The sequence below is a fragment of the Rhizoctonia solani genome, chromosome 4, assembly GCF_016906535.1.
Source record: "Rhizoctonia solani chromosome 4, complete sequence".
Lineage (NCBI taxonomy): Eukaryota > Fungi > Basidiomycota > Agaricomycetes > Cantharellales > Ceratobasidiaceae > Rhizoctonia > Rhizoctonia solani.
Window position 1 is genome coordinate 1,785,643 of NC_057373.1, and position 11,459 is coordinate 1,797,101.

Consider the following 11,459-nt stretch of genomic DNA (forward strand, 5'->3'; position numbering starts at 1 on the left):
CTAAACCCTGATGCTGGGATGATGTCAGCCACTCCACCTTCCATGCAGCTCTGGCCATTGCTGGCGATATTCGCGTCATTTGTTCGAGCCCAGGACAGAGAGACTTTTATGAACAATTATGGATCGAACCTTTTCAAGATGGGAAATTACTTGCTCAGTTTGAATTTTTGACCGTGTTGAAGGACGTTCCAAGGCGGCCCGACACGTTGAGTATTGAGGATTCGTGTAAGTTTAGTATCGAAAGCGTAGGGTTGTACTCATGAATTTTAGCGCAACATTACACTGTCGTGCCCCTTGCTCTGGGCCAAATATTACGAGAATATTCCGTTACAGAGCTCCATCTTTCACTCAACGCCGGAAAGTGGAATTACAAAACATGGGGTGTGCCTCTGGTACCAAGTGTTGCTTCTGGAGCAGAGCTTTGGGCGTGGATGGGTCATACCCACAACGAGACTACCGAGGCGTGAGTCATTGTTTTGCTATTGTAACGATTCGCATTGACGTTGTCTAGAATTGACGCACGATGGCACGGCCTCACCAATGCACTTGCTGGACTATTTTGCGCGTCTCTCGGATCTATGGATGCACGTCGCACGATCACTCCAGAAGTTGCTTTTCGGCCAGAAGGCGATTTGCCTAGAGGTGCGTCTAATGCCCACTCCCATTGCTATCACTAACCAGCCCAATAGACTATCCTCACAGTCTAAGATACGCGGCCATGCCATCCGAAAATGTGTGCACCGAAAACCTTACCCCCTTTGTTAAGCTTCTCCCATGCAAGGCTCACGCCGGAATAGCTTCGCTTCTCAACCCTCACCGCCTGTTCGATGCTGACTGGCATGGCATGAGCATTACCGTTCGGTGGTTGGAGAATACCGGTATCGAATTACGATTAGGGTTTGGTGCGATCATGGATCCCGTCAGATTAAGTGAAGATAGCATGCGCCGAGGCAAGTCAATTGGCTGGGAATCAATTCTGTTCTGACTTGCGTTCGCAGACTGGTCGTTCCAATCCCTCTTTGGACGGGGATTGCACAAGTCATGCCTCATTGCGTCAAAGAGCAAGGTGCTTGTTGGAATGGGGCCCACAAGTGAAGGTTCCGCACTTCTTCCGTATGGGCATAAGCTCCTTAAAATGAGCGATACCAGGAGTTTGGCCGTATACGATGTCAGTCATAGTGAGTGCCCCTATTCATCGCCTGTTTTCCTCATGGCCTCACCCGTTCCTGGTTCTAGACAAAGAAGAGTTCCAGTTGTCGCAGCAGTGGGTAGATGAAAAAGTGTTTTCCTACGGTATGTGGACATATCAACAGGCGAGTTCGCATCTGATCCGAGGTCTACAGGACCCGTGTCACCACAATTGCCTATCACCGTGCGTCGCGTGCTGACCGGCGCTGAACAAACACATGGTGGCCTCCTCCTGAGCATTACCAATGAAGGGAATACAGAATTTACCACCGCCTGGCTGGAAACCATGCCTTGGTTTATTCAGTTCTTCCTCCACACATTGGAGCTTCGCGTAGATGGCCAAAAACGAGGCGAGTGAGCATTATACGCCATTTTTACTATAACTGAATGTCCCTATTCATTAATCACAGATGATCTCCTATCGCGGTTGACCTTTATTCCGCCACGAGATGATCTTCGACGTGCCTCTATGCTGGAAGCTATTTTGTCTGTACCGCCACATAGTACGCTCCAGGTGACGGTATCGTTCCGTAAGGCATTCATCCTATACACGGAACATCCACCGGATGCGCACCGTGGATGGGACCTTCCAGCTGCTGTTATTACCCCTCTTTGTGCGGAAGCTGATTCGAAAACTATGGAGCTAACACATCGTTATGGTCTGGGCCTTGTAGACACGTGCGGTACGCGCCTATATACCTCGACACTTTTGGTGGACCTCGCTACTCCGGACTTTAGCATGCCTTACAATGTGATCATCATGACCAGCACGGTTGTCGCATTATTCTTTGGTAGCATCTTCAACCTATTGACTAGAAAGTTTGTGATTGTTCGCGTTGGGAAGCCTTGATCCATGTATTACATTTGACTTCTATAATAAGCATATTATTCGTGATGCTACACGTGACTTTATGCCGCCTCGGTAGTCAGACGGCCCTCGATCAGTTTATAGAACTACCATCGCTCTTATGAAGTCCGAACAACTCCGAGTCGCATATCTAGGTCCCCAAGGGACTTATTCACACCAGGTATGTGTACTCTCATCAGTTGTTCTCATTGAATTCCCATCTATTTCGCAGGCAGCAGCCGCTGCGTTCAAAAACGCCCCAGCGACGTTCCTATCTTGCAAAACCATCAGTCATACCTTTGAAGCCGTTTGTGAAGACCGGGTTGAGTTTTCGTGCATTCCGCTCGAAAATAGTCTGCACGGAAGTGTGATCGAGACTCTGGACCTTTTGAGGGTGGATCGACCGCTCGAACGCGCTGTTAGTATCACCTCGGAGTTTACCATCGGGATCGAGCACTGTTTAATAGCGTGCCGCGGCGTTCGAATAGAAGAAATTACGAGGGTGCTTAGCCATGAGCAGGTGAGTCATAAAAATCGTTGGGAGCCCTGGGAATAGCCTGATTTGCTGGCATTAAGGCTCTAGGACAGTGTCATGATTTTTTATCGACGCATCTTCCCAATGTCGCACAAGTACGAACTGCTTCGACCGCCTCGGCTGCAGAGCACCTATTAGAACTCTCAGCAAAGGGGGACTCTTTGGCCCGTTGTTCCGCGGCAATTTGCTCGCGGATTTGTGTTGATATGCACAAGGAGCTTGAACTAGTCCAGAATGGCATACAAGACGGAGAAAGTAAGGAAACGACGCATAGACTCGCCCGGCTGTGGCTAACTTTCACACCAGTTAATTTTACTAGATTCATCATACTTTCCAAGATACCCCTTCCTGCGCAAATCCGGCTCCCGACCCTGCAACGAGCACTCCTCCGATGCATATTGCCACCCGTCAATAAATCCAACGTATCCAACCCAACAGTAACATTAAGCTCCATCATTAGATCTATCCCGAGTGATATTCAAGTGCTCCGAGTCGACCGAAGACCCTCGCTCTGCAAAACACCATTCCACGATTGTGCTTTCTTAGAGGTCGTGTGCCAACCCCCGCTTTCAGCCGGTGACCACGGTCCAGACACCATCAGTCAATTGTGGAGAGATAAGGTTGCAACAGGGGTGAAAGACGTCAATAGTCAAGTCCATGGAGGTGATCTACCTTGTTGCCGTATCTTGGGTGCATGGTAAAACGAAGAGAAGACATTCCACGATAGATGCGAGTAAGATGATTGATAGACTAGTTGTGTAATACATGCGCTACTGTATAATACATACCACAAAAGTCCATTAAGAACGACCAGGTCGAGTACGAGTATTATTTGCCCAGTCGAAATTCTGCATCAGAGTAAATATCTAGAGCTTGAGCAAACGCCGCTTCCTCTACTATAGTGTATGATTTTCCGAACGGAAGGAATCGTCTAACTTGAGAATGACTTGGATACGGTTTAGTTTGCATCGTTTAGCAACAGGGGAATACTTACTGCATCTCTGTCAACCGGATCTGCCAGGGTGGGAACGCATGGAGCTCTAACGGTCTCTTGAACAGACCTGGTGCCATCGAGTGAACCAACAACATATCCGGGGATTGCAACTTGGCTTGAAACACATCAAAAATTAGTGGGACCCCTGCGTTTGTAGAGATTGGCTCACCTTCCAAAACTGCATCCAGTGTATTGATATCTAATTTAAAGAGGGTAGCGGGGTCGAGCTGTTTATTTTGTGTCTTCTGGAATGCAGCAAGCTGACGTGCACATAGTGCAACCTCGGTGCGGCCGTCTTTGTCGGATATTACATTAATGCACAGCGGTTGTGCCTTTTCAGAGCTAGCCGGAACTGTAAATTGTGTTGAACCAAAATCCATTGAATCTCCAACATCCGATTCGGTTTCCGTAGCTTCGGTGGATGCATCAGATAAGGGGGGAGTAAGAGGGTAGTTGAGTACGATGGGTTTCAAGGTTTGGTTGTCGGTTTCTGGCTCTTGGGTAGGTAGGAGCTTTCTTCTAAGGTATCCAGCTTTGGAGACCAAGACACCTAGAGAAATTTGAGCTCAGTAGCGCTATAAATACTGAGAATACTAACCCTCTCTGTCGTAGACCGTCAATTTGGATACCTTAACAGCTTGTGACCATTCTGCTACTCGGAGCACCGATTCAAGCATCGCCTTGACATCGTCAACGGATAGTTGACCGTGTCGCTTCTGGGCATCTCCGTGTGCAAGTACAAGAGCTATATGGGCAGGGACCTTGTCTCGTGGAAGGTGCACACCTCTAGCTGGCTGTCGTCGAAGATTCAGATTTTTGACTAGAGCCTGAAACGCGCGAGTAATGGCATAGGCAATGTGCAGTATAGACAAGAGTATAAATCCTAGAGTATTCATGAGGATCTCGCAGAATGGTTGTGCCATCGCGGTGAGGCTCTACGCAATGGGGGATCCGCAGCAAGAATGACGAGAAACTGAGCAAACTGTACGTGTTCCATGGGTACAGCCCAAAGCACGGGACATTCAGGGTCGAATCAAGTCAGCCGGCACAGCCACGCGCTCGAGGTGCCGACTCAGCGACGACCCCACACACTTCCCCTCCCGATGGCACCTTCACTCTCACAAGCCCAGCAATTACGTGCAAAAGCCGACAAGAAATTCAACTCTTCAACCGGATGGTTCTCCAGTAGCAGCTCCAAGTATGAAGAGGCTGGAGACTTGTATCAGCAAGCTGCCAATTCGTTCAAGATCGATAAAGAATTCAAGGAGGCTGGCGATGCGTTTATGAAGGAGGGCGAGTGTCGTGAACAGTCTGGAGAAAAGGATGATGCTGCAAATGCATATTGGAATGCCGCCAAAGCCTACAAGCGAGGGTTCCCAGATGGTACGTGACAACATCGTCATAAGCCACTTGTCTCTAACCGTTGCTTCAGAGGCTGCTAGAGCGCTAACTATGACTATCACACTCTTAACTAAGGCTGGGAGGTTCCGCCAAGCTGCCGACAGGGAAAAGGAAATCGCTCAGATTTACCTACAGGAGAAGCAAGACTTGGGAAAGGCATGCGAGTCGTTTGAGCGTGCGGCGGAATGGTATGCTCAGGAAGATGCTATGGCGTTAGTATATATATGTCATCCAATACTCAGGGTACTCACTTAAAACCCCCTTTCAGAACTGCTAACGCGTGTTACAAGGACGCCGCAGACTTGCACGCCGAGTTGGGAAATTATGGCCATGCTATCGCATTGTACCAAAAAGTAGCCGACCACTCGATGACAAGCGCACTCACCAAGTATAGTGTGAAAGAATACTGGCTGCGGGCCGGGCTATGCGCTTTGGCTATGCAGGTACGGACAGGATAACCCACAACCACAGATATGGCGACTTATCTTGCTATAGGATACGGTCACAGTTCGCCGCAACATGCAGCTTTATGGACAGAAGGATGTCACATTCACCTCAACACGTGAAGCCAAATTCATTAACACACTGACTGACGCAGTCGAGGCCGGGGACAAGGAAGGATTTACAAACGCAGTTTTCGAATACGATCAGGTTAGTCCAAAAGAAGAGAGTAATAGTCCAGATATTTATTTCCTCCATAGGTTACGAAACTTGACAACTGGAAGACAAGCATACTCCTTCACATCAAGAGGGGTATCGCGGACGAGATGAGCTTGACCTGAGTTTTAATACGGGTTATAGAGGCCTGGAGATGCTATTGTATATCGTTTCACACTGAATATATTGTAATTGGACATAAGCATCCATCTGCCTGAGCGCTGTTTGAAAGGTGCCAATATCGACGAGAACGGCATATGGTACAGCATTTACGTGGTCCCTGATTATGGAGTCATGTTTGGCGATGCCGGGTTGCCTTGTGGCATGCATCCCACCACGCGAGCGAGCCTTACTTTGCATCACGTTTTGCGTTTTGCGCCTTACTGCGCTGGTCCGCGTTGTACTTTTTCACTGTGAGTATGGTTATAATCTGACTAACGTTTGCTAAGAGCTTTGCATAGTGGTGTATACTGGAGGTAAGCGCGTTGGTCCAAGCGCCGAACACTAAAATCAACTTACTCATGTTCACACCAAACCAGTACGTGTAGGAGTATATTGTGAGTGTCTGTGTGGCGTCTTATCTTAATTCAACTAAGAAAATTAGTCTGAACCTGTAGAAAAGCTCGCCATGGCCACTCCGTGGATCCTGCTGAGCGCAATAACGAACACAGCGAGGTAAGTTTGCCTAAGCTCTGTCTTAAGACCCGACACCAACCCGACTCCGTATGACAGACTATCAACTGTCTTGCAGATACTCTTGTTTCTACCCCTGACACTCTCAACATTATCCACACCTGCATTCCTTGTGTGCTCACTGGGTCTCACCTTACACGCTCTCATCCATGGGACCATGCACCTCTTGATGCCATGGCTATCTCCCATGTTGTCATTCATGCAATTACCAATGCACCCGGTGGTATTGCTGACAACGTTCAAGTGAGTTCAAACTTTGCATTGTGGGTCAGATTCTAACGTATATAACCTGTAGTTTATTCTCAACACCCCGTCACTCTCTGTTAGCGGCGTCAAGTTGGTGGGGGAAATGCTTAAGATGGTCTTCTCCTCTCTTCGTTGGAATGGAGGGAATGGCCAGTTTACTTGTGATTCAGTTCACCGGACGCAAAGGCAAAGAGGTTGCTGAACAAGGAGAAAGCGCCCAATTTGGATTGCTGGTGGGAGCGGCCGCAGCGTATGTCGCAGCATCATGGTGGTTAGTCGTGGTAAGTCTATGACTAAACTATCCTCATATAGCCATAATCGGATAGGAACCCATGGATTAATCTGCTTGCAAACAGACTTATCCGGTGGTCGCGGTCACACCGCTATCCTCGACCCTAGTTGGCGCCGCAGTTACTACACTGGTGTTCTTGACCTTGATAGGGTTTGCGGTTAGACGAACCAATGTGATAGAGACGGCTGGTCTGGCACTATATGTTGCCTATAACATCTGGCTATGCTCAGAAACGGGTGATAGTGATGGCTACGGTGAAGGGTGGATCCATATTTCAAGCACATAGTAAGCGAGGTTTTCTAGGTTTCATAGTCTCGCTCCTAATCCAGATTTACTAGCGCTCCGCTCGTTGCGAATATCATGCCTCATCTTCAGACCCTAGTTAATTTCATTCGGCACACGCTTCCCAAGCCACTCTTAGTGTCATTATTCTATCGTTTATCCGTACTTCACTTGGCCTCGCGCATACTTCCTTTGATCGGAAGTGATAGCTGGGCGGGTGAAGCCGGTGTCGATGATGGGTGGGACGAGCGACCGGCAAGTATTATCAAATTTCGTTATGCTGCATCTTACACAGCTTGCAGAGCTCGCGAGTAACAACAGTTCTTCTGACTTATCGGCAAACCATCTTTGTCACAGTCTATTCGCACCTATTGTGTAAGCTTGATTAAGCATGCCTCGGATATCACACTGACCAAGTCGGTATGTAGTACTTGACCATACCTCTCAAGTTTGGTGGAGGTGGACCAATATCTTCTTTACATTGGTAAGCCAATCAGACCCAGCTCTAAACTTGATTATGATATAATTCAACCAGGCGGCCTGGTCTGTGGAGATCTTATTGACAGGAGAGGACGATGACCTTGGAGTCAAGTGGAAGGTCGACTAGCGTTTCTCCGTTACCAGTGTCATCTCATGCTCTATATAGCTTCTTGATTTCGTACGTCGTCTAATGTGTATCAGAGATTGTTCCACTACTAATACCGTACAAGTGTATTATTTGGCTACCCAGTAATGTGACGCAATGGGACTTTTTCGTTTTTGTTCTTTTTTGAGTCTTTTCGGCGCTTGACAAGAATTGCCCATTTTGGGTTAGACTCCATTTTGTCTATGATGAGTCTGATCTCTCATTGTTCTGCTCTCGGTCAGAAATTGGGTGTTCAATACAGCAATTTGAGGATAATCTAATGCGCCGGAACGCCCCAGATGATCCCTTGAAATAACAGCCATTGTTTCCGCCCGCGTGGGCGTGCCCCCGCCCTGAGACATGGCCAAGCCCCTAAGCGGGCCCAAGGCTGGATCAAGTATATATAGGTTGTATGAGTACCGTAGAACCGATCTACAATACACTCTCACCTCACCCCATACTTAGGCCCTCGGTCCCTCAGCTTCCACATTCAATCGCATCGCCTCACTCGTGTATCATGGTTGCTCATCAGGTTTTAGAGCAGTATATGCTGCATGCAACCACCCCTCCCTCAAAGCCGGAATTAGCCCCCCAACAGCTCGTTTCTACCGATACATTACACGATAACGTCCTCAAGGCATCTGAAGACGTACAAAGACAGCCGGGACCGTAAGTGCCTGCTCCTCCCCCCTCTAACCACTACTTCTTACCCACTATGGCGATATTCAAACATAGTGGTATCAACTATCTCCCAACCGAACTCCTATCCAAAGTTTTCGAGATCGTATCCGAGGAACAAGATGGAGCAATCATCCAACTGTCACATGTGTGTAGCCACTGGCGACGCGTCGCCCTATTCTCTCCACGAGCGTGGTCCAGAGTGGTAGCCGACATGTCCCCGACCTCTAATGACCCGAAAGTTGAGAAAGCATTGGCTTACCTAGCCCGTTCGGGTGCCTGCCCAGTTGATGTCCAAGTCATAGCCAGCTATGGTGACAGCTACGATCCATCAAACGGCGTTATGGATGCTTTGTATTCGCATATCCCTCGCTGGCGTTCATTTTCATTTCACTGCTCAAACTCGGGAGTCTCCTACGATGTTATCAAATCGCTTAGCGGGACCGCTACGGCACTTCGAGAGCTCCGACTCGTATTTCAGCCCGGTTCCAGGGCACATGGGGAGTACCCTCGTATGCCAACGAACTTTTTGATTCAGGCACCTTTTCTGAGGTTGCTCGAGCTGAATGGGGTCGGTGTCAATTTGAACTGGCTCACCTCTTTACAACACCTTGAGACATTGGAGCTGGTCCAAAATGGCAATAGCCCACTTGCATACGGCGATCTTCTCCGGGTATTGTCGACTTGCGCCGCTTCATTACGCAGCCTCAAGATTCACGCAACGATCTCGAACACCGGCACCTTGCCCTCGCCGGCCCTCGTCTTGCCCTCGCTTCAGACCCTCGATCTGATCCTGCAGACTTCGCCAATGGCGTCTGTACTTGGCCACATTGAAGCCCCTGTCTTGGAATATCTCTCATTGCAAGACATACGAAATCCCAGCGATCGCTGGTGCTCTATTGGCCTTCGCTCGTTCTTGCGTCAACCAGCTTCAAGCCTTCGCCAGTTAAGGTTATGCTCAATTGGAATGGAAGACGATGAATTGATTTGGGCGCTGGGGCGAATGGAAGGGCTTGAAAAACTCGAGTTAATTCATTCCATCAATACTGATGTCTTGCTGCGTGGCTTGGCGCAGCCCATGACAGACACTACTGCAGACTCTTGGGTTGCCCCAGCACTTCACACTTTAAAACTCGAGCAATGTCACCAAATAACGGGAACTGGTGCGTTTGAAATCACTCGTATCTTGTCTGGAGACAAAACTAACATGTCATGTATAGCTCTGGTTGAATGCATCAAATCTCGCAACGCGAGTGATTCAACTAGACATGTCCCTATTAGGGACTTGAGGGTGCAAAATTGCTATCAATTTGAACGTCGACATTCAGTTAAACTGGGTAAACTTTCACCATTCCTCAACCTTGATGTTGCCATTATTTCTTCTTTCAACTTCGGTCTTGGTGGTATGCGCTCCCGAAGCCCTTACCAGAATATGGTTGGAGTTGCATACTAATTGGTAACCACAGACCTGGATATTTATTCGTTCGCTCTTCATCGCACTTTCGTACATACATCATATGCACATCTCTTCATCATCATACCACCTTGCACCATCGAATGCTTTTCTATTGTATCTTGATATGGCTAGATCAATCAATTTGTATTCTTACTTCGTAAAACCAATGGCTCGACTTCGCATCATCTGGAGCATGTATGCACGTCTATTGTCCCTAAACCAATGATTACACTCCTTGATGTTCCCTCGTACCAGTCACTTCCCTCACTACCCAAATAGCTTGTAAACCTTACTCCTCCCTAAATTGGGCAATGCTTGGGTTGAAGCCTTCTGTTTGGTCAATAATCCAACCCCAGAGCTTTTTCATTTCATCGACATCCTCTGCCCAACTCTCACATTGAGCTACCCTAGCCCATGGTAGAAGATACTTGAATTCATATCAGCCACAAAACCCAGATCTCTTGGTACTGAATTGGATCCCTTACCCGACCACCCAAGTCCTCACCAACTGTTGCAGCCCATAAAGGTGTTATCGCGCCCATTTCCGTTGGGTACATGAAAAGGTGCTATAAACCTTCAGATAATCTTCAACGAGACATACTTCAGTCACGCACTATTATGAATCGAAACCATAGAGGCTTGTGTTTGAAGCAATTACTTCTGATACTTCCCGGGTGAAGTGAAACTGATACTAGGCCACGCTTATGGTATCTCCTATGCAACTCGTTCGAGAATAACATAAGGCCCTGCGAGTGTTAATCAGCTTGAGGGTATAACTTGGATCCATAAAAAGGCCCTACAAGTTTACTTTGTCCATAGTTGGCAAATTGATCCATCTCTCGACGTTTCTCGCCTTCTATGACAGTAGCATAATCAATATGATCGATCCATCTATGCACCTCAGTAGCCATATTGACCACGCGAGCATGTGGTGTTTTCATGAGGCATGGCAAAAGGCACAAGGTAAAGAAACATGTGGCAACACAGTTCACCCCGAATACCAGATCATAACCCTCCTTTGTCAGCCTATCAATAGGAGGTAAAAATTCTGCACTGTATTGAATGTAAAAACGATAATTAAACATCAGTTGAATGTTTGTGGAGACAATGCGGACCACTTTACGCGTTATTAACCAACACATTGAGCCTCTGCTCCTGGCTTTGAACCTCTCAGCATCTCCACTCATACGACAGGGATGGATAATATACTAACCTTAAGAACTCTCGCGCTGCAGTGCGAGCGCTATCAAGACTCGTAAGGTCTAGCTCGATGAATTTTAGCTCCCCTTGATTGATTCTAGCCAAAGAAGCAAGCGCCATCTGTGACCTGTCACTTTGGCGGCCGAGCATATAGACCTTTGCGTTTTTATTTAAGAAAGCCTGTTTTTTTTAGACCAGATGAGCCTTTCATGAAATAAAAACTCTAACTTTACACATTTCGAAGCCTATACCACTGGAGCCGCCAGTTACTAAAACAACTTTCCCAGTAAGGTCAGGCATGTCGTTTTGCGTCCATTTCGGCGCCTCTGCAGGATAATGCATCCTCCAAGTCTCCTCCAAACGCT

The 11,459-nt window shown here is 47.8% G+C and overlaps 3 protein-coding genes across 3 annotated transcripts; 2 read left to right on the plus strand and 1 right to left on the minus strand.

The window, feature by feature from the left end:
* Positions 1 to 21: 21 nt before the first annotated feature.
* RhiXN_00578 (Gpi16 subunit, GPI transamidase component) lies at positions 22 to 3,271 on the plus strand (the record flags this gene model as incomplete). The annotated part of the gene is made up of 13 exons (XM_043320397.1): positions 22 to 81; positions 159 to 225; positions 271 to 463; positions 512 to 642; positions 690 to 929; positions 999 to 1,178; positions 1,237 to 1,293; positions 1,344 to 1,542; positions 1,693 to 2,017; positions 2,115 to 2,216; positions 2,268 to 2,555; positions 2,612 to 2,825; positions 2,877 to 3,271. 13 exons carry the CDS (start codon positions 22 to 24, stop codon positions 3,269 to 3,271), a joined length of 2,451 nt encoding a protein of 816 aa, XP_043179409.1.
* Positions 3,272 to 3,398: 127 nt separating this feature from the next.
* On the minus strand, positions 3,399 to 4,487 carry RhiXN_00579 (uncharacterized protein; the record flags this gene model as incomplete). The annotated part of the gene is made up of 4 exons (XM_043320398.1): positions 3,399 to 3,516; positions 3,565 to 3,679; positions 3,734 to 4,114; positions 4,163 to 4,487. The coding sequence occupies 4 exons, from the start codon at positions 4,485 to 4,487 to the stop codon at positions 3,399 to 3,401; spliced, it is 939 nt and encodes a 312-aa protein (XP_043179410.1).
* A 180-nt stretch (positions 4,488 to 4,667) lies between these two features.
* On the plus strand, positions 4,668 to 9,891 carry RhiXN_00580 (Vesicular-fusion protein Sec17; the record flags this gene model as incomplete). The annotated part of the gene is made up of 21 exons (XM_043320399.1): positions 4,668 to 4,947; positions 4,997 to 5,177; positions 5,234 to 5,408; positions 5,461 to 5,616; positions 5,667 to 5,718; positions 5,855 to 6,035; positions 6,084 to 6,098; positions 6,162 to 6,179; positions 6,240 to 6,297; positions 6,355 to 6,558; positions 6,611 to 6,676; positions 6,732 to 6,842; positions 6,918 to 7,138; positions 7,192 to 7,374; positions 7,431 to 7,510; positions 7,564 to 7,619; positions 7,671 to 7,733; positions 7,782 to 7,793; positions 8,305 to 8,429; positions 8,496 to 9,601; positions 9,659 to 9,891. The coding sequence occupies 21 exons, from the start codon at positions 4,668 to 4,670 to the stop codon at positions 9,889 to 9,891; spliced, it is 3,576 nt and encodes a 1,191-aa protein (XP_043179411.1).
* Positions 9,892 to 11,459: the final 1,568 nt, after the last annotated feature.